This window comes from Topomyia yanbarensis, chromosome 2, assembly GCF_030247195.1.
Source record: "Topomyia yanbarensis strain Yona2022 chromosome 2, ASM3024719v1, whole genome shotgun sequence".
NCBI lineage: Eukaryota > Metazoa > Arthropoda > Insecta > Diptera > Culicidae > Topomyia > Topomyia yanbarensis.
Window position 1 is genome coordinate 468,058,048 of NC_080671.1, and position 17,797 is coordinate 468,075,844.

The 17,797-nt window shown below is 38.7% G+C and overlaps 1 protein-coding gene across 5 annotated transcripts in view; it reads right to left on the bottom strand.

Annotated features, from left to right (window-relative positions):
* Nucleotides 1-2,239: 2,239 nt before the first annotated feature.
* The window catches only part of LOC131686168 (uncharacterized), a 90,778-nt gene continuing 75,220 nt past the window's right edge, over nt 2,240-17,797 (bottom strand). For all 5 annotated transcript variants that reach the window (XM_058970369.1, XM_058970371.1, XM_058970370.1 and 2 more), the window contains 4 exons: nt 17,111-17,265; nt 15,718-17,045; nt 14,904-15,594; nt 2,240-4,643 (listed from right to left, as the gene is read on the bottom strand). In XM_058970369.1, the coding sequence (XP_058826352.1) occupies nt 3,135-4,643; nt 14,904-15,594; nt 15,718-17,045; nt 17,111-17,265 (3,683 nt within the window). In that variant the 3' untranslated portion in view covers nt 2,240-3,134. The remainder of the gene's footprint in view (nt 4,644-14,903; nt 15,595-15,717; nt 17,046-17,110; nt 17,266-17,797) is intronic.

Here is a 17,797-nt window from a genome sequence, read left to right on the forward strand (position 1 = left end):
ATTTCTCCCAAACCTGAGGGGTAACCTACCAGTAAATGAGTGTTTAGGACCGTGAAGAAAAGGTGGAGCTAGTGGGGAAAATTCGATCGATGTTTTTTGAGGGAATTCCCTCATAGTGTTATGTCTGTTAGTCTGTGGTATTAGCTAGTAAACAATAAAAATCAATAATTCGTCGATGTTCTGTTGCCTTTCTTGTAGAGATTTTGGGATTTTTAGTTTCTAATTTTCTTAGTTCTGAATTGTTTTTACTTTCCAAAATTTCATTCAGTATCTAGTGACTATCTCAAGTCATCAGAATTAATACATTTCTCGACAAACATATGATTGCGGCTTAAAAGTCAGCTGTCAAAATTCTCTTTGAAAGAAAATTCCAGACAAACCGTTACTGGCTAAACACAGTTTGCAGCAGTTAATGAAAGAGAAAACTTTTCTCTTTTGTTTACTACCAACAACTGTGATTGAAGAGTAACGGTTTGTCCGGAATTTCCTTTCAAAGAGAATTTTGACAGTTGGCTTTTAAGCCGTAATCATATGTTTGTCGAGATTTGTGCAATAATTTTAAAGCCCCTACCGTTACAAAATCTAGGCTAGATACCTGTGGCGAGTAGTTATTCTCCAGTAAGAGATATGCGGAGACGCCATCTTGAGCCAGCGAAACTGTCAAATTCTTGAGACAGTCGAGCCAATCTATCTCTTTTTGGGAGCCCTGCTCGCTATTTACAATAGAATTGAGGGTTGCCATTTTGTCTGCTCTCCTCTCCGCATAGCACTTACTGCCGAGTAACGATTCGTTCCGAATTTCCTCTCAAAATAATTGTTGACGGTTGCCTTTTACGCCCTTATCCTAAAGATACCGAAATCTTCCCAATATTATTACCTTATCGCATACTTACCACATATTGTATACAATTTATACCAAAATGAGTTCTCTATCAAGCCCAATTTGAAAAGCTTAAAAATTGTGAAAAATAACGTTGCAAAATTGGGCTTCCCAACAAACAACGAAAGCATAACAAGTCTGTAAGCTGAACAAGAACTTTTTAAGCCATCATTTGGCTAAATTGTTTGTGAGATTGACGCTCCATCAGTGATGGAGCATTTTGTTTGACTCTTAGGGCATGTTCAGAAGCGTTTTATTTTGTATAGGAGTTTCAAAATAGAACTGGAACTGAAACATTCACATCTCCAGCAGAGCGTTTTGTTTTATAATTTCGAACAGTTTTATTTTAAAATTCAAAACTGTTATACGACGGCATTCTATTTGTTGCTGATTTTAAAACACATTTAGAACTGCGTTTTAAATACATGGAGAGTACTCAGCACAGCCGCTTAGACCCGATAGACCGGGGAAAAATAAATTTGAATGCAGCAACGCTAAAGGCATCGCGAGACATTAATTTTAAACTGAATGGAACACCCGCGAAATCTGCCTCTGGGGACAGCAAGTTCTAGTTTTAAAATTTTCAGTTTTATATTATAGAATTGTCAAAATTATGAATCTAGAAATGAAACATTCACATCCCCAGCAGAGCGTTTTGTTTTATAATTTAGAATAGTTTTGTTTTAAAATTTAAAATTGTTATACGACGCCGTTCTATTTGTTACTGATTTTAAAACACTTTTAGAACTGTGTTTTAAATACTTGGAAAGTTTTCAGCACAGACACTTAGACCCGATAGACTGAGGAAAAATAAATTTGAATGCAGTAACGCTGAAGGCATGGCGAGACATGAATTTTAAATTGAATAGAACATCCGCTAAAACTGCTGCTGGGTAGAGCAAGTTCTAGTTTTAAATTTTTCTGTTTTATATTATAGAACTGTGAAAATTATGAATCTAGAACTGAAACACTTCTGAACATGCCCTTAAGTCAGAGAAAATAGGAAGAGATGCGAATAGTGCTGTTAAGGTTCAACTGAGAAAGCGTGGAAAAGCGGCCATCTCGGAAAACGAAAAAAGCAGTTTTTTCTCACACCGTTGGAAAAATCTTCATGAAAATTAATCATTAGTACTCTACCAATGCCTCGACTGCATTAATTCATTTTCATGAAGATTTTTCCAACGGTGTGAGAAAAAACTGCTTTATTCGTTTTCCAACATGGCCGCTTTTCCAAGGTTTCTCAGTTGAACCTTAAGCCAATAATACCATATTGAACAGTTCAATTGAGAAAAGTAAATAAACATTACAAACATCTTCCTATTCTGTTATAAACTTTAGAAATAAATGAACCAATCGCTGTTATATAAATAACCATGTTCTTTATTAAACGCCATATTCCTATAAATCAAATTCAACAACAAATGATACATCTAATTTTATATTTACACATACATTACAACTGACAATGAAAGTGTACTGCCTTTCTTTAATATTTTTCTTTCAAAATATGACACGAAAAGTTCCTCCTATTCTAGAGCTTCTAAATAGTTAAATAATTTTGATTGATTATACACTTTGGCTCCGATTGTATGGTCCTAACAGTTACTGGTAATAGAATGGAATTTGTCGCGATTTTCCTTCCTAATACGGCACTAACAAACGCTACTAACCCAATAATACTAATCATCATCATTCTTCTCAAGCCATCTATCGAAGCGCATCGTATGCGTTTTGCTAAAGCGATCTACTTTAACTGCGAGTGCGTGCAGGAAGAGCTAACACTAAAAGCTATTCAATCAAGGTAGGCCTAGAAACTATACACATTAAAATCATTACAATTCACCCTTTAAAGCCCATTGTCTGTGTCTAACTTGTGTTGGTGTAACTTAAGGTAAAATGCACGTGGAGACGTGCGATCGTTGGGAAGCAAATGAACTGTTTGTTGGGTTGCCTAGACAGCTTAAATATCTAACAATTTAAAAAGTAATTTTTTTGCAATTTGTACTTGTTTGAGATTTTCTCATTGTTCCAATTTTGGTTGAATGGCAAACTACGAAGAACCTTCACTCTTTGACTTATTATGGAAACTATCGCTAAGATATCTTAAGGCTAGGTCAGGTGTCGTCTGTGCACTGGTCAATTCTTTCACTTTCGAAGATGTGTGTGTGTGTTTTTATGTTGTTCCTATACTGGTGTGCTGGAAAATGTCAGAAAAAATTGTACAAAAGTGCATTCAAGTATTGCGTTATCTTGTCTAGATTTCAATGATTATCTTATCGGTACTGTCATCACTGGGCACGGAATCGTCCGTATCATAAGTCAGCTCAAATGTGTCTTCTGGATTGTTACCGGCGGTAGCAATCAATTTTAATGATTCACCCGGTTCGCATAGTTTCATGAACTTTTTCGCTTTTGGAAACAGTATGTCGGCGAAATGTTTTTGCATGTGTTCTTTGAAGGAATTCTCGGAGCGATCGGTGTAATCGCAGTGTTCACAACTATACTTTTTAGGTTCCTTGGTGATTTCGGTTACGGGCGGTTCACTGGTCGTACTCTTTTTTGCTCGGGTTGATCTACGGGGACGAGTTTTTATTGGTTCTGTTTCCGCAGCAGGCGTAGATTTGATTGCGTTGTAGTCTTTTTCGACGACCCATGCCTTTTCTTGTTCGCCTACTTGGATCATATTGGGTTGTGGATGGCGATCGCTTTCGCTGTGAAGCTTTCGCAGTTCCGCAGTTCCATTGTCGTAGTTCATTGAATGGACGTTCCTGTGGGTTGATATGGTGGACTCGTCGCATGTGGAGAATGAGCAAAGATCGCATTGATACTTTTCTTTTAGCGTATGTCTGTTCTGATGTATCACAATCTCACTTTCGTCCAAGTATCGCGCTGGACAATTGGTACAGTAGAAGACAGTCTTTCTCTTTGTATCTAGCTTCTTCCTGTCGTTGGTTCTGTTGCGGGTAGGTGTTATACTAACTTCGGCTCTCATCAAGTTCGTGAGATCTAGAATTTCTGCTGGAGTTAGCCCACTGGACTTTGTTTTGTTCCCCATCACGAGCGAGAGTTCACCATTACCCACTGAATTGATAGCACTGGTGGTGGCTACCGTAGACACATTTTTATCTGAATGCGTTTTTTGGTGCTGAATTAACAGATGTTTCTTGGTAACGTTGTAAGAGCAAATATTGCATTTGTATGGATCGCCACGTGGTTTGTGGAACGATTTGTGATAGGCAAACTGGGTTCTGCTGTTGGTCACATAGGGACATGCTTCACACTGGTACCGTTTCGTTCGGGGTGCTGGTGGCGGTGTTGGTTCTTCGTGCTCGTCCGGGGCATCACTGGTTGGAGCACTGTCGGTTTGCATCGGCGTTGGAAGGTTTTGCGGCGGCGGTTCCAGGGAAGACTCTTCCGTCAGATTGATGAATGTCAGGGGTACGGTTGGAGTAGGCGTTGATGCTGGTGTGACGGTGACGGTGCTGCTGATGAAGTCGTTGTTGTTGGCGGCGGCGGTGGAGAATATCAAAGGCGGCGGTTGAATGATCGGCACCTCCTGGACGATGAGGCTGACCTCGGGGACGATTGCTATCGGGTGCAGCGTGACCGGCTGTACGGGGATATCCTGTGAAACTGAGTCGAATGATTGAAATGGCTTTCTCACTTTCTTCAAATTGCGTGTATCAGTTACGTTTTGCGATGGTTTCGTGGCGTTGACCATCTCGATTAGTACGTTTCCGTTATGCTTTAAACGGCAGTGTCTCTGCAAAGAGGAACAGAATGGTGAAAAATAATTCAAATAGTTCCGTTTCGTTAGTGTTAGCATAATAATTAAATTCTGCACTAACTACAAACAGGTGCTCTACATAAAACATTCCAAATAATCTGACTAATTCCACCTACGCCCTGTGATTTGTACAATCTATATGAATGTGCTAAATATGATGGGATGATGTGTGGAATTCCCAGAATAATACAAATATTTGTGTCTATTGAAAGGAAGAATCAGAAGAGTACGATTTCTATTTGAACAACTTGAAGGGGCTTTCAGTGCCAAAGAAAACACTGATATTTTCGAAATTTCCTTTTTCTTTGCGGTTCAGCTTTCTTGCTAATTAAACTGAGAGTTTACTAGTACGCTGGTTGGGCTCTTTTTAACTGGATTACAACCCAATTCATTCCAAAGTTATTTAAATCGCTAACACTTGCACGCAATGCAACTTGCATGAAAACCATAAAAAACCTCCTGTAGGATATAAACACAGAGAACAGACATATAAGCTCGACCTTACCGCCTGCAACGATTTATACGAGCCAGTCTCAAAAGTTATACTAGTTGAAACGTCATACGGGTGCACTCTCAAATCAAAGCAAGGAAAACCAGCAACAAATCCGATTCGCTTTTGTGAGAACTTTCGTGATTTTTTTTGTTCGACGTGGCACTTCTCTTCTCTGATATAAGCTAGAATAAACTTCGTGAAAAACCTTTGTAAATGAAAATCACCATCGCATACAGGCTCGCATGTATGAATCACCATTGTATCCAAATATAGCGTTTGTTCTGAATGGCAGTAAGTGTAATTGTATGTCACTGCGCATGTAATTTATAGGTTTCATGTAAAATTAAACTGAGCGCGGTTATATTTCGTCATTTCGTGAATTATGGTTTGTTAAATTCTGTCATGCTTGCAATTACGTCAACGATAAAATTGATATTTTTTTTGAGCTGTGTAGCTTTTACCTTAGCCGTCAAAAAGACAGATGTTGGCAATGGAGTTCTTGGGGACGACTAGGATTAATTTCGGCTTTATCACCACCTTCCTACTGGTTGTCAGACACTTCTTTGGGAACTTCGGGTGAGAGATGTACTTAACGTTGCTTCTCACATCCTTCCTAACGGACGTCAAAGAGCCGGTACCCTTCCAGTCATTGCCGTCGAACGTCAGGACATCTTTGACTAACACTTTCAGGCACTTCTTTTGGGTGACCGCTTATGCTTCCGTTTCCTCATGACGATGTCCATGCCGTCAAAAAAATTTTTGAGCATCTGGCCGGTCGCACCGACCTTTCGACTCTCAAGACACGGAAAGCTTTCGCCACTTTACCTTCCGTCTTCTGCTGCAGCGCTTGCTGCTGTTTCCAGTCACGCGTCGGATGGACGGAACCCGGCTCGTGCTCGCCTTTCTCCAGCTGCGCCAGGATCTTGTATATGGGTGCTCAGCTGTATCCGGCTGACACAAAGTGCGCTACCATGACGGACTTCTTCGTCTTCGCCTATGTTGTCTACTTATATTTACTGACCATTCACCGGTGGATCCTCCGCCAGGTGTCATTATAATTGCATGGAAAATCGGGTCTCTTTTTTCTAACGCAAGCTTTAAAATAAGTTAATAATTTACAGTAACATAAATTTGCGAATACTCTCTACACTGCAAAACTCCATAATGGCAAAATTGGCGTCTATACAACGATACACACCTTTCGATGTATAATAAGCTCTTTATCTCTTCGCGATCTTTAGCAAGAAGATCGTGCAAGAAGTGGCTCGGCGTTGGGGTTTCCACTTCTGGTAATTCTTGTGACACATATGTGAGAGTTCACTACATCTTCAGCTTCGGCTAGTACGGCGAGGAATGTATACATTCCGCCATCGTGTAGGGTCCGCAGGTACTCCAATGGTGAACCTCTCTTGTAATTCCATATGGATTCCTCTGGTAGTTATTCATGTAAATAGACAAACACATCTCTGCTTTGAAGGTGTTCCGATCCTGGCGATAACTGGACCGGCATAGTCAAACCCTACGAAATTGAACGGACGATGCTGAGAAGTGAGGTGCTGAACTAGTAGAGGTGTCATCATTTGGATGACCTTTGTTGCTTTCACAGCAACAGCCAATCTCGTGACGAGTACTGCAGCTACCAGTTTCATTTCAAGGATAGACCACCTTGGACTTCATCGATACTAGTGCTGAGATGTCCATCTTCTGCCGGTTCTGGTAGCACCATGATAGCTAGACCAGACTACTCCAACGTGAAGTACCTTCGAAAAAGTTCTTGCATAACCAAATTCTTCTGGTCTCGAACTCCGTAATGGCCAGCGAATCCGATCGTCGCATTTTCACTACATTGAGGTTCGCATATTGTCCAGTCGAGTTCCACTGGGTTAACTGATGGGAGACTTGTATGTGCAAATAGTTGACCCTGATCAGCACCTTAGGGGGGCCCTTGGTACATTCGGCTATTGGCGATCCACGGAAATACTTGAATCTGGTCGTTTCTTCCGGGAATCTAAACTTCTTCTCTGGAAGCTGTAGCTATGAAACTGTATAAACCAGGGGCGGATCCAGAAAAAAAAATCGGAGGCGGTCCGAAATTTCGATTTTGAAATGTTCATTGTACAACACGTAATATGCAATAACCTCATTTAATTAAAATCAGTCTTGGTGGTCAAATCTGGTGTGGCATGATTTTGAGTTTAGAACGAATTTAAAGCAGAAACTAATTTAAAATTTCTCAACAAGTTGAAAAATTTCGGGGGGGAGGGGTTCGGATTCTCAGGAATGCTTTTAGGGAGGATGGGATACGACAATTTGTGACATGTTTGTGACATATGGGGGAGTGGGAGTAAGCTAGATCGTTACGTAACATGTTTTTACCGAAGAAAACTTTTTTTTAGGATTTGTTACGTAATAGAGGAGGGGGGTTCAGAAATTTGTGACAATTTGTTACATGGAGGGAGGGGGAGTTCATTTTGGAAAACTTTTGCGTTACATAATTTATGAATAGTTCCTTATTGCGTAACAGTACTTTAAAAACTGTGACAACAATCTATCTCACAAAAACCACCTTACAAGAAAAGCATCGCATAGCCCCAATTTGAGAGACTATGTTTGCTGCTACGATAAAAGAGGCCCTGTTTACAAAAGTTTCAGGGCTACTGTTGCCCTAGCCGTAAAAACGGCTACACTCGCACACGAGGAATTCCATTTAAGTACCCACTTACAAGCTGTTACCATTAATATTATGCACCCAATCAAAATCACCATTGTTTCCTTTTACTTCCGTGCCAACCATAGGAACCGAATGAAGTCTAAATGATGGAACAGAGAATCACTTATGTTCTAGTTCTTTGAACACAACTGGAATTGATCTCTCTTTGGTTAAATGATCCAAAGCTGCAGATTTCAATGGGAAGTATTACAGTATTTGTACGGTAGCGATCATCACTTATCATCACCACATATTCGGAATATAAGAGAAGAGTGGGTTGGTGCACAAACGCAGTACAATGGGCATTGTTTGAGAACAGTACTGATCAAGAGCTTCCCACCGTAACAAACATTGCTTTCATATCGACAACCATATTGAAGGCCGCTGATGCTTCCATTCCGAAAAATATAGAGTCGTTGAGAAATAAGTAGTCCGAGGAGGTTCACAACACCTAAAAAATAGTCTTGTCCTTATTTTACCTAATCATGCCATTCAGAAACTCCAATTGGCGTGATGTAGGGTAGACTTAGAGCCCTTCGTGGAAGCCACAGTTGCATAGTGTTTTTTTTACCAAAATTGTGCGATCTTTTAACAAAATTGCGCATAAATCGTTGAGTGTGGGTTATTGACGTCTTCGGAGGAGTTTGTAGACATTACAAGCCCTTTTATATGGTGTTGTTATTTTAATTATTAATCCACCTAAATTTGAGATATATTCACCAATTTTCTTGCAAGTGCATATATTAAAATTATGTCTCCAGCAAAGTTGTAGAGCAAGCTTTTGCGAACAACTTTGACGAAGACATAATCTTTATCTTTATTATCTTTATCATTATTGCTGATTGTTTATGGATGATCTCTTTAAAACCAATTCAGTACTAATTTTTAAATATCATTCTGACAGGTTCAGCATGTTGCGTAAAAAGGTATGAATAACAAAAAAAAGCGTAAGAAGGTTTGAATTACCAAAACTTTCTATATTACAACTATGACTTATCTCGTGTATTTTAAAAGTAATTTGGCAATTTTTGAAGAATAAAGTGCTTTAAATGGTGATTGGTTGTTAACGTGGAAACGGTTGAGTTTACGCTAATAATGTTTTCGGATTAATTATAAAAATAGCAAATGTCATTTTCTGCTATGATTTTCGTGATTAATCCTCCTATAAGTGAGATTTTTCAAAAAAAAATCTGCTGAAACAAATGAGCTAACGTCTTTGGAAAAGTTATGGAAATTACTTTCACGAATATCTTTGCTGAATACATAAAGTCTCTTCTTTTAATGCTTAAGAAGGTATATCTCGTTACATTTTGATGTCCCTCAATTTTTTTTAAACTTTTCGATTATTATTCCTACGGGTTTCATATATTGTACGAAATTCTTTCAATCGTCAAAATACACAATTTTTATTAACGCATATTTTTTCTTATCTCGAGTATTTTCGAGGATATTGGGGATGTTTTGAAAAAAAAAATAGTTTTTTCGAATTATCTATAACTCTATTGGAGACAACGAGAGATAAGTGAACTTTATTGAGTTTTATAGTGTTTATGTAGCATTTTTAATTGCAGTTAGAGTTGGCTGCTCGTTTTTGTCCGTTCAAAAGTTATTACTTTTAAAACTTTTGCTAATTTTCCCAAAAAATATCAAATAACTTCCAAGTCACATGAAATAGACCAAAGATCTCTTTTGGAGAGATATGTATCTTGATAAGACGAACAATTTACTGGAACTTGCTGAAGCTTTATCTTCGATACTTAAGGAGTTATATTGAAAAGAAAAGCTCTTAAGGGGCCATTCACAAACAACGGCTAATAACTTCGATTGTACTATAAATAGAGAACGCGAACGTACATAATTGTTGGCGAAAAGAACCACTGTGAGTTGGTCCAAAACGCGCGTAGTAAATACTCCAAACGGTACTACCAACGATCTCTCTATTGTTGCCAAAACTAGAGCCGATCACTTTGCAAAAGTTTCAGCAAATTCTGCTTATGGTTCAGTGTTTTTAAGCCACAAAACCGACCAGAAAGGAAGAAGATTCCGATTCAACCCTACCGAGGAATACAATACCATTTTCACCATGCACGCACGAACGTATAAAAGCAATCGATTTGGGAAAAGGCGAAAGTTCTGGACCAGACAACATAAATTATCACATGATCATACACCTCCCGCATCACGCAAAATATACACTTTTGGCCTAACATATTTTAATCTGGACAACAGGAGAGTACCCAGAAATTCGGGGTGAGGTTATAGTTGTACTTATTCCAAAACCTGGTAGAAAATCAACAAACTGATGCAACCGCCCTATCTCTTCAAACTTCTGTCCAGACAAAATTTTGGAAAGAATAGCATCTGGTAGGCTTTCTGCTGTCCAAATAGAGAGATCTATGGATGAATATCTCTCATTTTTCATAGGAAATCTAAAGCAAGCTTATGAAAACAAACAAATTACTGACTTGTTTGACATTTCGAAAGTCTTCGATATAACCTGGAGGTACAATATTGTCAAACAAGGCGCTTGTCGCCAAGATGAAATGAATAAATAAATATACAGTTGGCGCGTACGCGGAAATATGCATCTATTTTCAACAGTTTTCTAGGCCACAGATAATTCAAAGTCGTTGTCAACCATTTCTTCGAGTAAGTGCCTCGAAAATGGAGTAGTAGAGATCAGTACTTAGTGCCTACACCAAGGGCGGATCCAGAAATAAATCTAGTAAAAAGCTTGGTTTGAAAATGAAAAATTAAAAATAGACAAAATGTATTGTGTAAACGCATTAGTTACTGTTTAATAGAATGATATCCATTTAAAATTTCTCTACAAATTGAATATTTCGGAGGGGGACCGGACGCTCAGGATCCCTTCCGAGCATCAGCTCCTGACACACTTAGAAAAAATGAAAATTACATTTAACGCAATCAACGTAACGACATATTTTTGTCTTATAATAGGATTCAAATCTTCTGATATATGAAAAAAAAGATTGATGTAGAAATTAGTCTAGATGAACAAGGGATTAATTAAATGTAAATGTATGTGAATTGGAACGCCTCTTTTGTGTGTTAGAAGTAAAGTTACAAGATTTCTTTAGAATTGTACCTTTTCTTAATAGTCATGAATTCTAAAAAAAATAAAAACTCCCAGCCAATATTAAGATTCTTATTTTCACTAATGATATTCTTCTCCTAACCACTTCACGGTCGATCAAACGTAACAGTAAGAAAACTTTACGAAATGCATTAAAAAAATAAAAAAGGGGTCACAAGCAGCAGGGCCTTCTCCCAGCAAGTCAGTGTCAATATGGTTTATTTGTAAAAGATACTCGAAACTCTTTCGGCTCGTTAATGCACGAAAATGCTCAAAATGCGAAGATACAAAAACTGCAACGGCTAGAATCTATAAACAAGACGAAGATAAAGGTCAACTTACATTAGATTAGGACATACCTAGCCAACGTGCTATACAGTAATCCCTCTTGTTTTGCTTGTAATTCACAGAGCTCTTCCGTAGAAGAATGTAACAACATCGACGAAGTTGTAACAAACGACAAAAATACCGAGGACAAAGTTCCTAAACTCTACTGGCCTGACGATACAGCTCTAACTAAACTCTCGCTAAATTTAAATTTATAATTTGTGACTTTGAAGTTTCGTTGATAATATGTAGTGTGTATACATTTAGTTACCATTATTTTTTAAGTTTACAGACTCGTATGAATGCACAGCGCATAAAAAGTCTAAAAATATAAAAAAAAAAACAGGAAAACATAGTAAGGTATTAATTTGGTGTTTGTAAAAATCACTGAATTTCAAAGGCATTTTCTATGTTCGAAATTTGACTGATTTGATATCCGCTAATGCGCGCACTTCTCGGGAAAAATTTCGAAAATTCGTTCACTGCGCGGCATTTGTTAACTGTTTCTTACAAAGTAGTGCGAACCCAATGCTCATGACCATGAATAACATACTAAGCGAAAGAGGTTCGCAGTGGGTGACTAAGAGCAGAGTAAAATCTTCGCATCGCATGAATTCACAAGGCTCACAAAGGTTTCTGGATTTTGAAATAACATGCGCTACCTTTTAATTGTGTAAATGCATTTTTAAATTAAAGCGCTTTCCGAGACATTACTACGAATTCGATCCAATATATTTGCCTTAATGATAAAAATTTACCAATTTTGCAATATTATACTGCCTTTGGAAATCAGTTCCACTTTCGAAATAGATTTAGATTTGTTCTAATACAGTTAATTTTCCGCCCAGCAGCACAAAGCGCGATGTCTTGGCACATTCTTTTGGTGACATCCAACGAAGAAAACAGATCGTAATGGTGAGTTTATCGAAAGCAATTATGTGAAAAAAATATTTCCCCAGAGGCAAGATTCGAACCTGCAACCCTTGGGACTCCGACCTGATACATAAATCCTTATGCTATCTCTGGGATATGATAACGTCCCAGAAAGAACACATGATTATCGCATTGGCGACAGTGAACGTACCCTGCCTCTAAAGCGAGATCACACACACACAACCGCAGCTGCCACCCAACACATTTAATTCATTTATCCATTTTTTCACGTAATTGCGTTCGCTTAACTGACACATTCCGCGAACTTGTACACCAGAAAGAGGTTTTTGTTTTGTCTTATTTTGGTATCACAATATTTTTTCTTCGATTCGGTAGTGTTTAAACCATTGAAAAGTTATGTAATCCAACTATTGACATTTCGACAAATAGTTGAAAAATATATAGAAAAATAAGTTGGGAAATGGAAAATGGCTCCTGAATTATTGACTTCTAAGAAAAGTTCTATTTCATGAAACTATGATTGAAATTTTTATCTGTTTAAAGGAATTTGTTCGTTATTGATTGTAGAACAACAAAACTAGAAATATTTTTTTCTTGGTTTGACCACTAATACTTTTTGAACTAATAGAAGTTTTGGTTGTTTCTGCGTTGTAACGTCACAAAAAATGCCTATTTTTTAATCTTATTAAAAAACTGAAATTTTGTTCAAATTTATATTCCTGATTCTCTTTGTATTCAAAAATACTTTTCTAAAAAGCCCGCAGTTTCTTTTATTGGATGTGTGGAACTAAAGTTAGAACAGGATACACTTTGCGTTGTAACGTCACCTAATTTAGCTTTTATCAGACGCTTGAATGATTTATCAGATATAGTGTCAAATTGTACTTCGTATGGTTTATTGAAACGCTTTCAAGTTGTTTCGTAAACAGGAAATTATACTAGCGTGATATTCATAAATTCAGATGAGCACAAAAAAGATAGACGAGGAAGTGTTTATTGGTGTCTGCAGACATTTAAAAACCCGTCGAATTGACGATTGGATGTAACACATTTTCTTTCGTAACATCACGACGATGTGACGTGTTCCTTTTCTCTGAATCGTTGCAACTATAATATATACAATATTTCAGTGTACTTAGCACTGTCGATTGTCTGGCGCTTAATTTGTGCTCGCTTTGTCGTATATATCCACTTGCTTAAGCCCAACAATACAAATATCATACTATAAACTCGGATCGGGCAACTGATTCCTTACCAAATTAAATAAAGCTAAATTGCCAGTTTATTTTTGTTTGTGAAATATGTGATAAAAGCTGCTATTCTGACTCCTTTAAATCACTATATTGAGCCCTGTCAAATAAAGAAATGTGTCAAATGGTTCAAATCTACCTACAATAGATATGAAAACAAATTCTTGGTTTGATCAATTATTTCTGATACAATAAAAAAATGACCTGTTGCGTGATTTTTCGACAACCCCATATTGTTATTCGAGTAAATTATCATTAAAACGGCTGAATGTGATAAATATTTAAAATTTTACTCAAAACAATAACACCAGCGTAACTTACAGAGTTATAGAAAAGTTGAAGAGTTTCGTGACGTTACAACGCAATGAGACATCACTTTTCTGAAAAAGGAGCGTTGTAACGTCACGAAAGTTAAAAGATGCTTATTATGAAACAAAACGATAAAAAATATATTTAATGACACCTAGTTATTCGTATGCTATTTATAAATACATCATAGAAGATTTTTTCTTGATAAAAGATCTTATAGAGCAGATATTTTGACTTTTATAGAAATACGTTGACAGTTCTAATTTGTGACGCGTTGTAACGTCACGTTACATTATCGGTCATTAAACAATCCTCTTTCAGTATATTTAGTTTATGTTTATTGAATCTATAGTGAAATTTTGTCCACTTTCCGAATTTGTAATAAGTTTTGATGTAGGCATTCATTTGATAAAGTTATAACATATTAATGGAATGAAGAATCGTCAAATCGTTGTAACGTCACGAAAGAATGTGTCAACTTAACATTTCGAACTGATTTTACCTTTGGATGCCACCAAACAGTCTTAAGCTTTCGGCAGTCGCGCTAGGCTGCTCTGCAAATCTAGCGAAATCGTCTTAGAATTCCAGCGGCTGCTCATTCAGTGGGCCATAAGCGCGACTTCCGGAGGGTTAAATAAGGTATTGGCACTTAAGTCAAAAACCAAAAAAATAATTATTTGTTTAACTACATTTTGGTTTTGACAATCTGCGCAACCGATTCTTAGTGTACATATCAATTGCGGGGTTAATACTTTGTTCCTACTGATCACTAAGAATTCATCGTAGTTAACTTTTCCTAGTAAAAATATTTTTCAATAATAATACACGTTGAGTATATAATCAACGTAAATCACGATTGCTTTATCACAAAATGTTTGAATCGAAATAATTGCAGTGATATCTAATATCTGATCTGCAGCATCTTCAAATCATAGATTCGCACTTGAAATTTCGAAACGAGTCTAAAATGCTGTCAAGAGTCGCCTGTGTTAGGGGTTATTCACGATCTTTGCCCAATGGTTGCATGAGCACACTAAAAGAAAAACTGTCACTACTGTGATTCACTAAATTCTATGCAGAACGTCACAAATTCACTCGCACAAAACACAACTCACGGTGTTGTTTAGGCAGTTAAAAATTTTGAACAAAGAAATACCTGGATGACATGCTTCCAATTGGACACCTGATGACAATGACCGCACCGATAGGGGGCACTCGGACGCCACGTGTTGGACGCGCCCTTGCCACCCGTTGTAGTAGTAGTGGTAGTGGAAGTAGTACTAGCAGTGTGAGGAGTAGTAGTAGTATTGCTAGTGCTAGTACTGGCCGATGCCGAACTAGCGCAAATGGTAGTAGTAGTTTTGGTAGTCGCACTAGTAGCAGTATGTATCGTTCTATCCACCTCACCACCAAACACGACACTAGGGATAGTATTACTGATAGTATAGGTAGTTCCCAACCGATTGTCATTAGCTACAGTTTGAGAATAGTTTAATCCGACACCAATAAATGTAGCGTTAGTAGTATAATTGTTACTGTGGAAGCCCCCGGTCGAACCACCGGAAGCCGCACTGGGTGTGGTAGTGGTAGCACTGGAGGTGGAGGCACCGGTCAGGTTGCCGATGTTACCGCTATCGTTTCGTGGGCTGACCACCGATAGTGGCGAGGAAGGTGTTCTTAGCGGAGAGGGTGCAGTAAGCGTACTGTTTGCCGTAGCATTTTCCACCGGTTCTCCGGATTCCGATTCCTCGCACGTCAGCAGATCGATTTCCGCCTCACTGGTGGACTTATCCACGTTCAGATGCGTCGATTTCACGTGCAGCAGTACCAGCTCACGGAAGGGGTTCCTGCGGAAAGATGTATTGTTATTATGACAGTTTTACACCTATAAAATAATTTGAGTTTTCAATTCTTCGTTGTACGAAAGTACAAAACCCGTACAATCGCTCCGCACATATCATCATACTCACTTGAAATTGCACTTTCTACACTTGAATGTCACCTTCTGCGGCGACTGCTTAGCGTCTTCGGCTGGCAAGCCTTTCGGCATTCCCATCAGGGACTGTAGCATCTCCGGTTCGAAGCGAACCATTTGGTTCATGTTGGCCAAATTGAACGCCTGGGCTAGCTCCTCGCTGGAGTACATTTTGGCCAGACTGTTCAAACTGGTCGGACTTTCGCCGGATTTACACATTGCAAGATAATCGGCCTGGCTCGTGTCGATCAACGATTTCGAGCTGGACGAACTTTCCTTGTAGTTGTTGTCGGTGACCTTCATCAGCGTAATGTAGCGGTTGTACTTGGTGTAGTTCCGCCGGCCGGTTTCATCGTTCATCAGCACACCTGCGGTTTTATGGCTCGGATCACGGATCGTCTTCAAGCGGATGTGCTTAGTGATGTCCCATCGCCAGTTGGAACGGTACGAGCAGAGTGAACACTCGAACGGTTTCTTGTTAAGATGACCCACAATATGTACATGAAACCGGGATGCTGTGGAAGCCCAGAACGAACAGTGCGGACATTTGAAAACTTTCTTCATGATGCACGACTGGTTGGTGTTTTCTTCTATGACGATCTTTTTCGTAACTTCTCCATAACCCGGAGCGGTCTCAATTCCGCAATAAGTATCATTTTTACTAATGGCCGATTCAACGGTTTCTGCATCATCCTCATCGTTTGAGAACTGTCCCGACTGCATATCACTTTCATTTTCACGTGCCTCTTGCTCGTCCAAAATCGCTTTATTGTTTTCCAACAGCCTCTTCCAAATATCAATCGTCAAGCTTTCCGCCGTGTAGACCTGCATTTCCGGCTGGCCACTATCTTCAGGCTTCTTCTGCAGTAGTAACGCAAACAATTCCTCGCTGTGAAAAGTTCGCAGATGCAGCGCCAAGTCGTCCGTAGTCCTGACCATGATTTGACAGAAAATACATTGATGCTGTAGACTCTTATCGCCATTCTGATCGGCGGTTAGATTGATCGGACTCTCATCATCGATGATAAAGGGTGACTTTGTAGACGTACCAGCATCTACGGTGTTGTTGTTATCACTGTCCGTCGGCACCATCACTCGGCTCTTGATGGTAACCTCCGGGTTTAGGTGGTACGTCTTCCCAATCTCTCCACTTAAATGAAGCCGACCAATACTGTGCAACGGAATCAGATCCGGAATAGGACGAACTTTCCTCTTTGGTTTCACCATCACATCTCCACTGCCGCCACTGTTGCTTAACGCAGGTGTTATCGTTAGCTGTTGGCTTTTGTCCACCAAATTGTGCTGCAACATGGCCAATACGTCCTACCAAGGGAAAAAAATTAAACTCAATGAAAAAAGGTACCGAAATCAGTGCGATAAAGACTCACGTTGTTTACTTGACTGCTTGAATCACCAGCACCACCAAGCGATGAGGTATTGCCGTTATCAGTAAAGATATTTATGTTTGATGAGCCCTTCAGCTGCGATAACTGTTGCGCCGTCGGGTCCGTCGGTGACAGTGTAAGACCGTGCTTGAAGTTTGCTGTAAGAAACAGGAAACGTTGTGTTGGTGTGTTAGATTGGTGCAACTCTTGAGCTTACATAGTGATACTTAAGACTGTTGACTGAGCAAATATTTAGTGTAGTACACTTTTGATAGAGGTTGGGTTGTTGTTCTTGCGAAATGCGCAGCACGATTTGGAACGTAATAAAAAAAGTATCTACGCACTGCCGGACAAGTGTTTGGAACGCTACATAGCAATGTATAATTGAATGAAATTACGAGAATATTGGAAATTTAAAATAATTAAGCGCTCACGCTCTTCATGATTTTAATGGAGGCGAAAGGTGTTTTCTGAGAAGTGTGTTGATTAAACATGTATTGTGAATCTGTATCTCTTGACGAAAACAATTAAAAAACGGCGCTAAAAATATATATAATATTGTGTTTAATTAAAATTGTCTAATAATAAAACTACACTACCCAAATAGTGGCTTTGGTTTCATAACCAACTATTTCGCTGATTGAAATTAACTTCAACTAGCTCATGAATTTATTGACGATTAAGTTTACT